The 17,518-nt window shown below is 36.5% G+C and overlaps 1 protein-coding gene across 4 annotated transcripts in view; it reads left to right on the forward strand.

Moving 5' to 3' along the window:
* The window catches only part of LOC131693574 (uncharacterized), a 191,185-nt gene that overhangs the window by 150,870 nt on the left and 22,797 nt on the right, over positions 1 to 17,518 (forward strand). For all 4 annotated transcript variants that reach the window (XM_058981497.1, XM_058981498.1, XM_058981499.1 and 1 more), the window contains 5 exons: positions 3,012 to 3,155; positions 9,184 to 9,290; positions 9,593 to 9,766; positions 9,839 to 9,993; positions 10,061 to 10,340. In XM_058981497.1, coding sequence (XP_058837480.1) covers positions 3,012 to 3,155; positions 9,184 to 9,290; positions 9,593 to 9,766; positions 9,839 to 9,993; positions 10,061 to 10,340 — 860 coding nt within the window. The remainder of the gene's footprint in view (positions 1 to 3,011; positions 3,156 to 9,183; positions 9,291 to 9,592; positions 9,767 to 9,838; positions 9,994 to 10,060; positions 10,341 to 17,518) is intronic.

Consider the following 17,518-nt stretch of genomic DNA (forward strand, 5'->3'; position numbering starts at 1 on the left):
GTCGCTATTTTTAATTTTCAGACTCTGTTATCAGAATCGTAATCAGTGACCTCAAAAACCTCATAATTTATTTTTATGCTAGTTGAGAAGTTATCCCTGTCTCTCAGAATCTTTTATAAACCAACATAATAATAAACTCCATTTTTGTATATTTTGATAATTTTTTTCCGAAAGAACTGACCTTCGAAAAATTCTGCAAAAAATCTACTATTTAGTTCAATGTTTGAGACACTTGCAAAAAAATTTTAGATCTCTAGGACTTTTATTTCAGACACAGCCAAATTTATTGTAAAAAATCGAGATTTTCCAGTTCTAATTGTTTATAACTAATAAGTAATCAACAAGTTGTACTCCTTACATCCCTAAGAGTTGATTAAAAGAAAGAATGCGCATTAATATGTCAACGCTAACTAGAAATCCAATAATAACTTAGGAGAAGTAGGTGGGACGTATACGCCCCACTGTGTCGCAAAGGGTTAAGTGTTGTTCCTGATATGATAACTTCTTCATCTTCCTGATATGATGAGACTAAATAAGGATGCTTACAGATGCTCGAATTTGCTATTATTTTGTGTCTAAGCGCGCGAAACGTTTCGAGGTTCGTTCTTTTTGTTTGCATTCTCTTCTACTGGAATCAAAATATCGGTTCTTTGAAAAATTTTCTTTTGGAACGAATCGTTGGTGAGGTAGATTTTTTGATGCATATTCCGGCTGACGTTTTGTGCATTCGATTATTGAGACCAGTTTGGGGCGGCGTATAAAGCGGACTGGTAATAATAACAGTATCCCTATTCAATAAATTGGTGTATCGAAGACAGCCATCGACACGTTCACTATTCGATATAAGATGTGTTCAATACCTAAGTTGTCACGAAAAATTTGTTAAAAATTGCTTTGAAACCGACACAAATAAAATTACTCGAATTTATCAGTATGATCTGTATAGTTCGTTTCAATGGCAGGAATGTAAAACAGTCGAAAAATAAAAGACGCCGAGTGCACGTTTCCGCGACGCCGGCATTTGTCCAAAAACTGAGGTTTTAAATTTAGCAATGAGAACTACTTATATGAGGCACTATGCAAGAATATTTATAAAAATGTTTTCACTACGAAATATCCAAAGTTCTTCAAATATCCTCAAGCGCACGCTTATTTGCCGTGACTCATTTAATCAGATCTAGGGCAAAGCTAGAGTTGATACGTGTAAACAATTTCAACAGGGCATTTTCAAACCTTTTTTGGAATTTTATGAGTAGTTGTCTTCGTGACGGCTTATTTTTTAGATAGTGTGAATGCACAACAAAACAACATTATTGGTTTTGTGCCATTCTAAGACTGACCAGACAGAATGAAACATGCCAAATCCGGTTAAAAAGTGTCGAGTCTTCGTTAGAACTCAAGTAGTTACGTTTGTGTGCTTCCTTGTGGATTTATCCATTTACAGACTCAGATGTAACGTAGGAATGAATATTTTTCCACATCCGCAGATCGCTTGCCAAACAAGGTTACGTGGTGCATCAAACGCTTGATTATTGTTGTTAATAATAAATTGAAACTTGAACCGTAACGTTTGATCGACGTATAAACTGGTTCAATAGTCATGCAGGTCCTCGTTTCCTGTCGCTCTGATGCCCTGTAAACATCACGTTGGATACGGTGCAATGGCGATTACACAAGTTGAACAAATAATTCTTGAAATTTGCCTTGTCTATTGCATGATTTTAAATTCATTCCAATCGCGGGGCCCATGGCCCTGGCCTAGTATGCCCATGCGTAAAGACGATACTGCATCTATAACCTATACTAGGTCAGTTAAGAAGTACAATATCACCGTGTAATAGACGCAAATTATTAGTTCTGATAGAAGCGAGAAGTTATATGTGACAAGTTTAACGAATATGAAGAAAATAGTACAAGAAACATGAATTTCAGTGAATTTTTTTAATAATTGCTATAACTTTATCACTTGAAAACATAGAGCATAACTATCTTCGTCAACTTGTCATATTTTTGAACGATCTCAAACTTTGCTTAAGACACCAAACGTCAAGGATGCGAAATCAAAAAGGTTAAAATCGCGGCGCTACCTATGCAGTGTAAATCCAAACTAATTTACATAATAAGGTGCAGATAAAACCAAGACACTTTGCTGAACACAGCAATTATAAAAAAACGCACACTAATAGCGATAGAGGTTTTGTTTTACTAACTGTTGTTCCCGTCCCACTGTGCAATGTGAGAAGACTAATTCAGTTTGGAATCCAATATAACTCCAACGTATTTGACTTGATCTGCACAAAGAACTGCAAGGGACGGACCCCGGTTGCTATACGCTTCTCGCGAAAAGAACCTTTGCAGTTTTGTTTGGGTTAACTGATAATTTAAAGGTTTATATAGGATGCCAATCGAGAAAGTTTTAGGACAGTCATTATTTTCTCTATTAAATATTACAAAAAATTCTCATGCAAACTTTCTATAATAAGATAATGAATATTACAAATGATTTAAAGAAATTGAATTAATTTAAATAAACGGAGCGCTTCACTGTCCTATGTAGTAAGTGTCATGAAAAGCATCGCGAAACGTAAAGTTCTAAATGATCTTAATCAATATAATATCCGAAGAGTGTGATAAGATTTATAAGAAATATCTCATCACACTGTTAGGTGGGTTAAAGACGTTTTTAGAAAAGAATTAATTTGTACATTTTAAGTTAATGAAAATTCACAATGACTAGAATGCCAATTGTCCGTATTCATGCCAGGGAGTTTTAAAATAAACTAGATACTAGAACATACAAATAGTTCGGGAAACTTTGACATCATAATACAAAGCAAGCCAATCAACGCAAATCGCCTATGATAAATTTTCAACTTTTGACTTTCGCTAATAATCGCAGACCGTATTTATGAAGCTTCATTGCGTATTTACCGTAGAATACGGCATTGATAAAATGACACAACAAAATCGACCTCGACATTAAACCCATTAATTTTGCTATTTATTTCCAGATCGTGGATGGCAACGCCAAAACCGACGTATCGAATCGTCGGGAGCCGGGTCAGTTCTGCGGCGAGTCCGAACAACCGCAAACATTCATCAGCGAAACAAGTGCCGTCAAAATCGTCTTTCATACCGATAATTTTACCGATCAGGTATGTATCGTTGCGCAACAACCCTTGTCCCACCCCACGTTCAGGCCACAGAGACTGGCAACAATTCTCATTCCCAATTTTCAACGCACTGTCCCAGACTGTCAAAACTAGCGGAACACAATTCCGAAAATTTATTTGGACATACAAGCTTATCCACTTTGTGGCATTGTAAATAATAAATGTGCCACCATTTGAAAGTTCCTTTCCACAATCGTCAACTGACAAAAGTTTCCATGCTGAGTGCGGTAGATGTCTAGTGCATTGGTAAAAACTTCCCCACAAAAGTTTCGCTGACAACCAACAACGGCGTGACGGGAGGCTGCAGTTTTTTTTCTCCCGTGTACCTACACTCTTACACAACAGAACACCGATAAAGATAGACAAACACAGAGGTAAGCGAGAGGCTGCTATGACGTTATGCAACTTTCAGCGACAACAACGACCCTGAGCTGACTGCGGTCAGACTTCAGACTCCAAATCTATAGCCGTACTTGCAACCGGGAAAGTAAAAATGGAAGGTAAAAAATGGCGCGGAAATTGGTGTGAGGGATAAAAAGTAGGGACGATAAATCAAGCTGAAACAAGACAAATAACTTGCAGACACTTGCCTCTCGCATTAGAACAAGAGTTTTGTTTCAGCACAGTTCAGTGGACAAGATAAAGCACTCAATTAGCGAGACACTTCTTGTGAGGATGTGCTGCTAGCGAAGATGTATGCTTGACTGTGCTTTTGTCGAATACTTGAGATGGGCGTTGCATTGGTCAGGTGGAAGAGAACGTCTAGTCGTTCAATAAGCTTAAGGGTATCTTTTAGCAATGTCATTAGAAAAACTTGCGTGAGAAGTGACACATCAATAACACCATTAAGCCAAATTCACCCCTTACCGATCCGATTCAGTGACGGTTTAGTGCCGTGCACGGACACCAATATCCTTCCAAATATTTCATATGCGAGCATTCACACATGTGAACATTTGAAACGGAAAAAAAACTTACGCATTTCCAAATTAACATTTTTTATTGTACCTAATAATATGCTGTTTTATCAGTAGCTTATTTACTCTTATTGTCTAGAAAGAATAAGATCATCACAATAACTACTTTCCAACTCACGAGCTTTTTCGTAATTCTGAGGTGGTATCCTGTTCAGGACATCATGTACCTGTCTTAGGCAAAGTTGTTGCATAGCATCTAGCGCATAATCGGATCATATTAGTTCGGAATCCAGTCACTAGGGCGGCGCTATTATCAGTTTTTAATGAAAAGAGAAGGAAAGATAGTGTTTACGACAAAGTTGTATTTCAGGAAATTATAAGTAGCTACTAGCTGCTGTGTCTGCTCTCTCTATTCAGCATTCAGTATGCTGATACCTATTTAAGCGCAATCCAATAACTATGAGTCAAGTTACAATCGAAATAGTGTGACATCCTGACTAATGAGATGAATAAGGGATCGTCTAGCCTCTATCTTCTGAAGATGCTAATTTTATAGGTCTTACAAGTTTTGAAATATGTCATAATTTTGAAAACACAATCTGAAAGTTAAATTTTTACCCTAAACGTGCTCTATCTCGAAACCTACAAGAGCTACAAAGTTTGCATCCCCAGAAGATATGTTTTAAATGATAAGACCTACAACTTTCTCAAAGACACCATATTTGTATCTAGCTTTATTAAATAAATGATAACAGCACCATCCTAGCGACTGAATTCTGAACTAGTATGATGCAACCAAATAAAGAGGTATGTGCCATACAGCAACTTTTCCGAAGACACAATAACTCTAACGAAAGATAATAATTGATATTTTTTTCATTTTCCGACCACACTGCACAGTGGGGCCGGACAAAACCTTCAAATTTAATTTTCGATTTTCACACCTTTTATATTTTTTCTGAATAAACCATGTCCAAAGCTGCATTCGCCAAATTTTCAAGTAAATCGCACGAATAATAAAATTGCTCCATTTTTTGACCTAAACAAGGTCTTAGAATTGTGTGAGAATTTGACGGACAAAAAATGTTTGCTCGTTCTAATCTACCTCGCTTTAACCCTTCATGCCCAACTTTCAAAGGCCCCCCCTCTCATATTGTGACAATTCGATTGAAATTTTTGAAATTGGTGCTATTGGAAAATGTTAGGGAAAAATATATTAAATGCTATAACTTTTGAAGTAGCAATCATAAATTACAATTTATATCTCTTTTTAAAGGAAAAATCCTTAGCATTGGAATTGAGATATCCCTGTTTCTATAAAAATACGGGAAAGTGGGGCACTGGGTCATTTTGACCCCAAAATCCCCTATTTTTTTGAATTTTTCTGCTCCGTTGTGCAAACCATACATATTTTGCAGTTTTTCTAATGTTAAAAAATCTCAGAAATCGAACGGAATCTTTTAGACTTTTGTCCGAATACGAGAAGTTGGGGTTATAGGGCCTTTTGTCATTTATATTAAATTTTTTCATTTTCTTATGCATATATTTCTAATATTCTTCATTCAATTTTCATAAATTGTACCTTGTTCAACGTGGACAATCCTTAGGAACAAAATAAAAAACCGGTAACCGGGTTACCGGTAAAATTCAGAAACATCAAATTATCTGACATATTGTCTCGATTTCACATTTTTATCATTAAATCGCACATATAAACATCATTTAACAACAAAATTCTTATTTAATTTACTATTGAGAGTGAAAAATGCACTGAGGAATCACATGAGAAAAGTTTCATACCTGGAAAAATAGGTGAAGTTGAGGTATTAGGACATTTAATGAAAAAATGTGGTTTGTAGAGTTAATGTAAAAAAAATGATGTATTTGAATTTTAACGCAAACAAATCTATTTTTGTTGTATTTCTAAGAATTTTCTACGTTCAACAAGGTACAATTTATTCAAATTGAATGAAGAATAATAGAGATATATGCACGAAAAAATGATAAAATTTAATATAGATGACAAAAGGCCCTAGAACCCCAACTTCTCGTATTCGGACAAAGGTCATTCGATTTCTGAGATTTTTTCACATTAGAAAAACTGCAAAATATGTATGGTTTGCACCACAAGGCAGAAAAATTCAAAAAAATAGGGGATTTTGGGGCCAAAATGACCCAGTACTCCACAATCCCGTATTTTTCTAGGAACAGGAATATCCCCATTCCAATACTAAGGTTACTTCCTTTAAAAAGAGATATAAATTGTAATTTTCTGATTGCTACTTTAAAAGTTATAGCATTTTATATATTTTTCCTCCACATTTTCCCATAGCACCAACTTCAAAAATTTCAAGCGAAGTGGGCGGGGGTCCAGAATTGTCCAAATGATGTGAAAATTGGCATCTGAGCTTACTTTGACATTTGTCACAATATGAGAGGGGGGCCTTTGGGAATTCAAAAAAAAAATTTTTTTGCGTAGGGCTTGTAGGGCTTCAAAACTATTTTTTATTGAAAACGATGGGGTCAAGAAACACGAAAAGCCAATTTTCGTAAAGATAGGCAGCCCTAAGTTTGCGCCGCTAAAACAACAAAAATGATCCATAAATAATTGAAAAACGTTCCATAAAAAAGTTGTCAATGTTCCATAAAACAAAACTGAAAATCCATAAAGCAGTGTGAATGATCCATAAAAAAGGGTGATTTGATCCATAGATTATGTAAAATTGAACCATAAAATGGTCGCAAAAGAGCACTAAAATAGTAATAAAAGAGCAATTAAAATCAACCAATGCCCCATAAAAATATTGGAAATGTTCCATAAAATGATACATTTTGCGCCATAAATTAACTGACATTGATCCACAGAATATTAACAATGTACATTAAAACACGTCGATATGTTCCATAATATCGACAAAAATGTTCCAAGATATTACAAAATGGAGCAATAAAATGTTAGAAAAAGTTCCATAAATTTGATGAAAATGTTTGCTAAATAATTTTTCTTGGTCCATAGAAGATGTAAAAATGAACATTAGAAATGATTCATATATCGAACGTTAAACAAACAAACAAACAATGCATACATTATAGTTAAACCACAGACTAACAGACATAACACTTAAAAACAAAGCTTCGCCCACCTTAACGGTCATTTTAAAAATATTTGTAGTTGGGACTGTGGCCACATTTGAAATTATGGCGCCACTGACATATGAACAAGCATATGGGGGATAGACAACTAGTGAAAAATTGCTCCTAAACCTGAGGGATAACCCACCAGTAAATGAGTTTTTGGGACCGTGAATAAAAGGTGGAGCTAGTGTTCTGGAAAAATTGTCGGATCGATGTTTTTTGAGGGAATTCCCTCATAGTGTTATGTCTGTTAGTCTGTGGTTAAACTTCAGCTTCCGTATCCCACTAGTCAGGTAACTGACCTTAGCTAACCTGAAATAATTATGGCAACTCTTTAAACGGCAGGGTATCTATGATATTAGCGCGCTGAGAGTTATTAGACCACTGACACAGGCTGGCATGAGTCGCAAATACCAACTATCTGAAGCGAAAACGGACACTTTATACACGAACACTGACTAATGTGGCTACGCCACATCGCTTTCTAGTGCACTGTCCGACTTCGCTGCCGCTCAGTCGGCTTTTAACTAGCTGTAGCCCCTATGTTTAAGTAAACCGGGCAAACGAGAGGACCACAGGTTCGCTTGCAATTCCAGCTACGGGTTAATCAATGCCTCGTCCAACGGATCCTCAGCGGCTTTGCGCCGCTTCGGATCCTTGGTCTCGGATATGCGGCCAAGCCGCATCACACTAGCTCCCAGTATAAGCTCACTTGTTAAAACACTGTCATTGTTATGAGTATTATTAAGCACAACTTATTTTTTCAGTTAATCATAAAATTTCGCATGAATTTATTAAATTTAATTTTTCTGATGCATAAGCACATTCATTTTTACATCTTCTATGGACCAAGAAAAATTATTTAGCAAACATTTTCATCAAATTTATAGAACTTTTTCTAACATTTTATTGCTCCATTTTGTAATATCGTGGAACATTTTTGTCGATATTATGGAACATATCGACGTGTTTTAATGTACATTGTTAATATTCTGTGGATCAATGTCAGTTAATTTATGGCGCAAAATGTATCATTTTATGGAACATTTCCAATATTTTTATGGGGCATTGGTTGATTTTAATTGCTCTTTTATTACTATTTTAGTGCTCTTTTGCGACCATTTTATGGTTCAATTTTACATAATCTATGGATCAAATCACCATTTTTTATGGATCATTCACACTGTTTTATGGATTTTCAGTTTTGTTTTATGGAACATTGACAACTTTTTTATGGATCGTTTTACAATTCTTTATGGATTATTTTAAATATTTTATATGCAAAAGTATATTTTCCCGTTTAAAAGGTCTTCTCCCACATTACTGCGATCGCTCAATGCGCAAAAAGCGGTCGAAAGCGGTGTATCCTACTCATAAAAGAAATAGAGTTGATGTAGACCATATTTTTGAACAGGAAACATTGACGCTCAAGATAGTATTGAAGTATGGACAATGGAAAAACAAAGTTTTCATTCTAAATGAATTGCACTGTTCGGAACATCAGTGAAAATATCAAGAGTGTAACCGTCAACAATCATTTTAAGCTGCATAGCACGAATAGTAAAATTGATATTTTGCGAGAAAAAGGTGCTAAAATAGATCAACATGACGTTTTTGAATCGGCCATATCATAAACAGCTTCAACATTCTTTTAAATACCGCAATTCCTAAATGCTGAAATTTCGCTGGTCGCTCACGAAGGTTGTGCTATCTAAGATTAATCGCTCAGTTTCTCAAAACTGTTAGATTTTCAAGAAATGCAATATCTCGTCGAGTATTCTTACGCCTTCTTTTGACTATCCAAACATTACCCAACTCTAATCTTTAACCTCCCATTTGAAGTGAAATAGTACGAATCATTGCAGACCCTTCCCTCCCAAACACAAAAATGCCGTGATTGTTACAGCTAACTGTCATCACTGGAACGTGTTTCTTTTTTTTCACCTTTGTACTTTCAGACCTATTTTGCCTTTGACTCCCGGGCGGAACAACAGATGGAGGTGTTCAATCGATACGGCCCCCATCCGGAGCTGTACCCGAATCGACGCGGTGAAGTTGTCCAAGGGTAAGAGCGTGTGCTGTGCCGAGTTGAATTTGCATTTACCCGTAATTCGCCGATCGAATACAGATGCTTAAAACGCGTTCGATACTTTCCGGAAAAGGCCCACCCATCAGACTGTCGCTGAGGCTGCCATTTTCGGATGCATAGTATAATCAAAATGCATAGCGAAGGATATGCATCGTATCTCGATGAGGCGAAGCTTTTACCAAAATTGATTTATTCAATGAATATAAATAACCCTTTTAAAGTTGATGAAATTTATGCATATTTTTGTTTCTTTGACTGCGCGTACGACAACAAAATAGCTCATATTGCGAGCGGGAATTCCGAGACTGTCGGCTGCAAACGTGTTACGTTCAATCGCCTGCCTACCCGGGAATTTATCCGCGGGCACTCAAGTGTCGATACCGACTACACACCCGGCTGCCCTTTATTAAACTCTACATCCAGAACGAACAGTTTGCCGTCGATGGTCAGAGGTGAGAAAACAATCCTCTTGAAATGCATTTGAATTCATGATAATTAACGTTACACGGGTGCTGTGCTTTCAGGTGCGAAAACATCATGACATGCCCGATGAAGGAAATCGGCTCGGGGTCTGAGCACTGCCCGTACGATTGGCTGGCAGTTTACGACGGCCGAGATGAACACGCTCCTCCGATTGGAAAATTCTGCGGAATGGGGAAATTTCCCTTCAGCATTATTGGTAAGTGAGCATTCCGTCCGGTCATATGTTTGTTTACTGGAGATTGAATAATATCATTTACCTTCAGGAACGTCACAGCACATGTATGTCGAGTTCGTATCGTCGCCCGCGGGGCCACTGCTCAATACGGGATTCCATTTCAACGTTGGGAATTGGCCGGGCCACGTGGAAACTGTCGGTACCAAGCACGGTGCCTGCGATTGGCTGTTGAGTTCAGATGCGCTGAAAGCAACGAGTGCTTCGGAGGGAATATTTCTTAGCGTGGCACATTGGTATCCACCGAACACATCTTGCAGCTACCACATTCAGGGAAATGAGGGTGAAATTGTGCGACTATACTTCCCAAGGTAAACATTTGGCCATTTTCTCGGTGTGATATTCACATATATGCATAGTATCATTCGAAGAGTCAAGTAGACGCAACACAATGACATTTTATCAAACTATTTGTCGTTACATGCCTCGATTATAACTGCTTATCACAAGCTTCGTGAGCAAGAAGGGGGGTGGTGGGGTGTTAGTTCAACCCCCTCTTCCATTAAGGGTTTTGAATTACTTTTGGAATAATCTTAACTTCCTTGTTGTGAAAAAATAATACTGCGAGCCATGTTGACACATAAAATGTTATTTGGGTTTAGTCACTCTAGAAACTAAATGGCTGTAAAGGAATATAAGTCAAGTTGATCAGCATCTCGGGATCGGTTGACGTCTCGATAAGTTTCAATGTTACAAAAGTTGTGAGGAGGCTATTTTAGCAGCAAAGGTCGCTCACTTATTTGAGACATTACAAGCACACATTTGCTCACTGGATATTTTCACAATATGCAAACTAATATGAGCTTGGTTTAAGGCCAAGATTTTTTGGTTCATCGGGTAACTATTAGTCTTAGCTTTAAAAATCGTATTGAAGTTCCCGTGTCAGACAATTGTATCAAGAGTTATCGTGTGCACCGCGGCGCTCCTCGACGTGGAAATGGTTAGACATCTACTCTTGGAACGCTCGTCTGTGCGGCTCTTCGTTAATGAAAATATTTTTGTCGTACATAATCAATGTATAAATAAATCTTAACATTACACAAAATATCCATTATTGCCTTGCTCTCAAAATCGTAAAACAAAATAACTTTCGATTTGACCACTTTACTCCAGAAGCTCCTTTAAAGTTGCCCCAGACCCCTTTAAAATTGCCGACAGATTGAAATATGCATGTGCTACAGCAAATATGCGCGAGGAAACAAAAGAAGTTCAGCGTGACCACCGAGATTGTGGGAGACTATTCTAGAGATTCAATACTAACAAATAAACGAATAAAAATGAAGTCCATTTTATGGACCACCACACCAAACGCCCTTCTTAAGGGGTTATATACAAAATTATAACTCAAAAAATCGAAAAAAAATTATTGAATATTTTGAAAGTACATACTTTTGAAAATATCTGTGCGAAATTTCATCCAGATCGGAGCACTAGATTACAAACTACAGCCGTTCGCAGCGCGTTGGTTCTTCCGCGTATGAAGTTAACACAAAACTTTAAACGCAATTATCTCGGAACTAAGTTGTTTGAAAAGTATCGTTGCGGTGAACGTGATATCGCAAAAACTATTCATCCGGTTTTCATAATTTTTTTTTTGAATTGCTTATATTTACATTCTCGTGTACTTGAACGGTTCCTTTTTCATCCAAAAAAAAAAAATGATTCTTTGTCATGAATTTTTGTTTAAAATTTTGAACACCACAAAACTCAATTTTTTGGTTAACTTGTTTTTTTGTCGGCAATTTTTTTTTATTGGGAAACTGATCCGTTCAAGTACACCACAATACATTTTTCTTCAATAATCTATATACTTTTTTGATTTCAGTTGAGCCGTTCGGCTTGGAGAGCGTTCACCGCAAACCTATGCCAAAAAAACTCACTACGGAGGATGGGTCATAACTCCGCCAACCTTCAATATTTTTATAATTCAACTTGTTTTTTCGAACTTCGATAGCACTACCAACGAGCTGTCTTTTGCTTTTTCAAAAAAAAAATGCATAAAACGCTTTAAAAAATCACGAACTTAGCTCACTTTTTCGCCACAATTTTGTATATAACACCTTAATAGTGTTATGTGCAGCTCACCTGGGTTCGAGTCCCAACCCCGCATTAGGGTGTCCCAAAATGACATCATATTAGAAAAGTCATCGGGCTCACTTCTTAAATGAAAGGTTAGGGTATCAGGACCACTTTCTTCTTCGGAGTGAATTTGTTAAAACGCTCCCTACTAGTGGCGATTTTTGATTTTTTGTAAAATGGACCGATTTTGGGTAAAATTTCAAATTAATGCTTGTTGAAGTGCTCCTGAACTGTCTTAGATTTTTTTTCAGTATTTTTTTATTTTTCTGGAGATCCAAATGGAGAAGTTTGGTTAGTTAGTTTGTACAAATTGTGGATTATAAGAGCGGCAGAGCCTTTAAAACTTGGTAAAAAGTGAAATTTTTGGTGTTTTTCATTAGTTTTTCTTCAAAACTAGGTATCTACAAAATTTTAAAAGTATAGGAAACACTTCAAATAGTTGAGCCAAATATAGGGGCGTATTTTTGCTGAAGAAAGTGTATAGTTACGGCTAATGGGGTATGAGTTATTTAAGTTTTTGCTACATAACCTTTTGATATTTATGCTATTCATAAAAAATAACACTGTTCTACAAAATAAAACAATTTCAGTGTGCTTAGTCCGCATTTTGTTTTTCGCAAAATAGGAGGAAAATGATGAAAAATGGCGTTTTCTGCTTGTATCTACTACATCAGAATCGGTTTTTATGAGCATTTGACGATGTTTTTTAAAATCATTTAGTATATTAATAAACAACTACAGGTATACCTCGATTTAACATACATTTTTCGATTCAATCATGTATGTTAAATCGAATTTTATGTTAAATCGAAACACAAAAGAAATATTTGTTTTCGAATAGAATTATTTTTTATGTTCATCATACGAAATATTTACGAGGATATTACTGATTGTATCCACCTAACATAAACAACATATTTATCTAAACCTTGCCAAGTATTCGCCAATTCTAACAGATATTCATATCATAAAGTTCGTCACAAAATTTTCTCAGAATTCAGGATAACTTATAAGAAGAGTGTTATTAGCAGTACAGTATTATTTAAATTTTTTCCACTAGATTCTTTCTAACATCAACAAAGTGATTAACCATTGTGTGCATGAAGAGCACAATGCCTAATTTTAGTAAGTAAGAAAATTTGTGTTTCTATTTTGTCTCATCTTTATCTTGTCCGTCAGATAATCGCAGAATTCAAAAAGAGAACACTACTTGAGTTCACGAGCGAACGACTAGTCACGAAGCTTTGTAAGCGCAGGAGTTCTACTTGCTGAAAAAACAATCAAATCGAGCCATTGTAGCGCTGTAGTTCTCCTTAAAGAAAAAGTTTGATTAAATCATTTTGTACACGACAGGTAAATTTTAATTACAATACAAAAAGTATTTTAAAAAATTATGTACATGGAGGTGGAATTCGCTAGAATGTTGAAGTCACTATTATCGATCTCCAATGTAGCCGCGTAGCATGTAATGGCTAAATCTAAGAATTGATCCACTGGTTTCCTGCTCCCACGTTGTAAAAGGCGACAAAGACGGAAATCATCTTTTCATTTTATTGGATCTATCTCCTTTTTCATTTATTGGATCCATCTTCTAGATTTCTATTTAAACGTGAACCTTTATTATGGTACTCCTGGGGACCATGTATCCAGAGTCTTCGATCATCTTGAATGGTACGCAAATGCCAGTACAGTTTATTCGAATCCCAATCTTTACTAACAACCATTCTCTACCCGTTGCAGTTGTTGAGAGTAATATATACAGATATACAGAATACGCAGTAATATAAAAAGAATATAATCACAATCAGTGTCGGACTAAAATTGCTTTTGTGTGCTTCCTCTGTTTACATTAAGTAATGACCGGCACCGGTATTGATAAATAAACACCGTGAGCTTACAAGGAGTCATACATTGAAGGAAGACTTGTGTCTTCCATCATTATCGTCTATTGCATTTTTTTTTGAAAGAGGACTCGATCCATAGCGAAGTTTTTTTGAAAAATGTCCACATGCACTGAGAAAATTCATAGCTGGAAATTGAAATTTTGTGACATCTTAGAACTACACTAAGTCAAGCTATTGGGTTAATAATATTGTTGATATAGTAAGGGTGGGAGTGAGGAGGGGCTCCTGATTTTTTTTACTACGTAACAGGCCGACGTGGGTACCCGGGTACCCACAAAACTAAAATGCCCATAACTAAGCTGACCAACTGTGGGTTAGGAAAAATCCGTACACATTTCATCTCAAAATTGAAAACACAAAAGTTGAAATTTCTTGCCATGCAGGAAGGTTCTTAGAAACTATATGGGTTTTTGTAGAAAAGAAGATACTCCGATCGAAATAAACTTACGAAATTACAATAGACTGTTATGTTGCTTAGAACATTGGATTCAAAATGATTAGGTTTCGAATTTAAATATCCACGAGAATCCAACCCCGGAATTATGAAATTTGATTACGATTCAAATGCAGAGACCAAATACCTGAAATGCTTGATGATTTTTTTTTCAAATTTGAATCTTGGAATAAAGAGGATGTATTTACTTCAAATTCACAAAATCAGCTGTGCGTATTAACAGAGTGCTATACAAATCGACGGATTACAAGTGAAATGTAAAAAGGGTATTTTGCGTTTCGAATTCATCTCATCAGTAAATGCCACCGTACTAGCACCGGTTAGACCCCAAGTCCGAAAAATCATAAGTGAAGTAAAAGAATCAAGCACAAAATCACTGGTTTGCTAGTAAAAAAGTGCACGCGACTTGCTATGGTACATGGAAATCCTTTTTCGTAGCGGGACTCCATCATAGGTGGGTCTTCTTTCTTACATCTGGCCATTACAAATCACAGATGTGGATTCGTCCTCTTTGGCATTTTCATGCTGATTGAAAACTCTGCCTTTTGATTTGGAGTTAATACACACAGTTTCTGCGGTATTGCAGTTGCCGTTATTACTTGAACAACTGTCACAAAGTCGGCAACCATTTGGGGATCAGGCGGCAGTATTGAAGACTGCGTGCTATTGATTGTCGGAGATGAGTTTTTCTTAACGACTGTTGTCTACGGTTTATAATAGTGAGCCGTTTCATCATAGAATGAGGATGTAGGAATCTGTCATTGATAACTGCAAAGCACGGTACTGTCTTGTGTTTTGTATTGTCGGATCAGGTAGGCAAGCCGCAATCTTACCGCGCAATCACCATTGAAATATCTAGGAACAATTAGTTTTTCTATGTTTCCTTTGTAACCGATTCCACTTTTCTATACAGCTACACTTTTAAAGGCCGTATCGCAAGTTCGGACCCATTAGAAATCACCCTGGGTTGCTGCGGACCCCCACGGACAAACATCGACTTTGTATGCTATCAATGTATTACCTTCAGTTTGTTAGGAAACAAGACTTGAAATTTCAGTTCAATTTTTCTTCGCGGACCCCCAGCAACGACTTCACGGCCCCCTAGGGGTCCGCGGACCCCAGGTTGAGAATCACTGTTATAGATTGTTCTAGAAAATTATTTTATTTACCTGGAGCAATCTATCAAAAATTATCATTATTGGATACCTGATATGATGGCATTGGATAGAGGTGACTTTCGCAAGCCTAAGCTCTGAAACCTGTAAGTAAATATTCCAAAACTCGGGCTAATACGAAAAGATTTGAAGTTACGTTATTTGACCAGAGTTCCACTTTTGTTTTCCATATTCACACATCTCGACACTAAACGATCACTTCGGCAAGAACTGAAGTTTCCTTTGTTCTTGAGACAATGCAAGCCGATATAAGATAACTTTTTCGTTCGTTTCGTTGATTCGAACTAAAGTAGAAAATATATTGGATACAGCGACTGCTGTTCAAATCGGCACTTCCAGATAGATGCTATAATACAGTAATTTCTCCAAGATCTTCGATACAGTTGAAACATTAGACATTTTACCAGCATGGGTTCAGAGCATTTTGCACAGCAATGCAAAGCATTTTGATTCAAGAGAAATATTTCAATGTCCCTAAGGGTTTTTGCAGGCACCGTTTCAAAAAAAAAATGTTGCTCGAGATCTCTGTTTTGTACAGCAAAACACTCCGCGAAAAAATTACAGGGTATAATCTATTCTTCACAAAAAAGAATATAACTGTTTAACCCTTTCATGCCCAACTTTTTTCTAGTCCATGTAGGGTTTCAAAATTATTTTTCCTTGAAAACGGTAAAATCAAGAAACACAAAAAGTCTTATTTCATAAAGTTAGGTGCTTCCCTTGTAGTGCTAGAAGCTGCTCAATTTTTACCTTCCAATGCTCAATACAATTCTCCTAGAATATTTACAATAGTCCAATTGCATGGAAAACGTAGCCAAAGACAGACTAAATTGATAAGTTTTATCAGTTTTCAAAAATATTGCACCATTACGAAGATATATGTAAAATTCATTTTCCGTCGTCAACGTAAACTGTCCCTGGCAGCACTGCCCCAGCAGAATCCAATCAGACTAATTGTAATAACTTCAGTTCTAGAGCTGATCCTTGTAACTGTTAATGCTCAAATGAAAGGCAATAGTCACATTTATTAGCCTTACTTCTTTTTGCGAGCATATCTCGCCTCAATCAAAAGTTATAGCTGTTTAAAAACGTTGTGGTCCATAAACAACATGGGCATGAATGGGTTAAAAAGTTGTTATTGCTTCAAAAAATAAAAAAATTATATTAAAAACTAAAACTACAAAAACTTGTTATTTTTAAAACTTCTATTTTTTGCCAACAAAAGTCTGAAGAAAATGGAAACATATTGAATGTGGTTGCATCGCGGAGAAATAATTGATAAAAATGTTTTTCTTGCAACAGCTGTAAACATGCTTCAAAATTTGATAATAACTGGCAGACAAAAACATAATTTTATTGAAGAATACGATTCTCATTGTCAATCAAAATGCTCGTAACCAAAAATTTACAAAATCTGTAAGATTTCAAGACATTTTAAATTTTGTTTTCTTTCATTATTTTTCTTTCTTGTACTACTGGAACTGTAGTACGGAAGGGCTCCCCGTAAGAATCACTTATTACAATTGCAGACGAAACGGGAAACGTTACCCTCTAAAACACTGCTTAAAGTCTATTGCAATGGACCGCAATCCTGATTGTGATATTGAGTGTACGGTTCAGTTGTGTGGGCGTATAGACGTCAGTCGATCGCGTGGGAATGAGCGCTTGTGTGCGCTTGAGACCGCGTTAATCGGATTAGAGGTGCTAGAGGGTTCACTAAATCATTGGGGCGTTTTTGTGTTTGCGAAATCTTGGGCGTAGTTATGCGTGGATGATCGCGTTTGTATGTTCGTTTTTGTGTATCATCGTGCTACATAATTTACAGTGTATAGTTCGGATGCTAGAAGGGAGTTGTCTATCACTATCAATTCTATCAC

This window comes from Topomyia yanbarensis, chromosome 3 (genome assembly GCF_030247195.1).
Source record: "Topomyia yanbarensis strain Yona2022 chromosome 3, ASM3024719v1, whole genome shotgun sequence".
Lineage (NCBI taxonomy): Eukaryota > Metazoa > Arthropoda > Insecta > Diptera > Culicidae > Topomyia > Topomyia yanbarensis.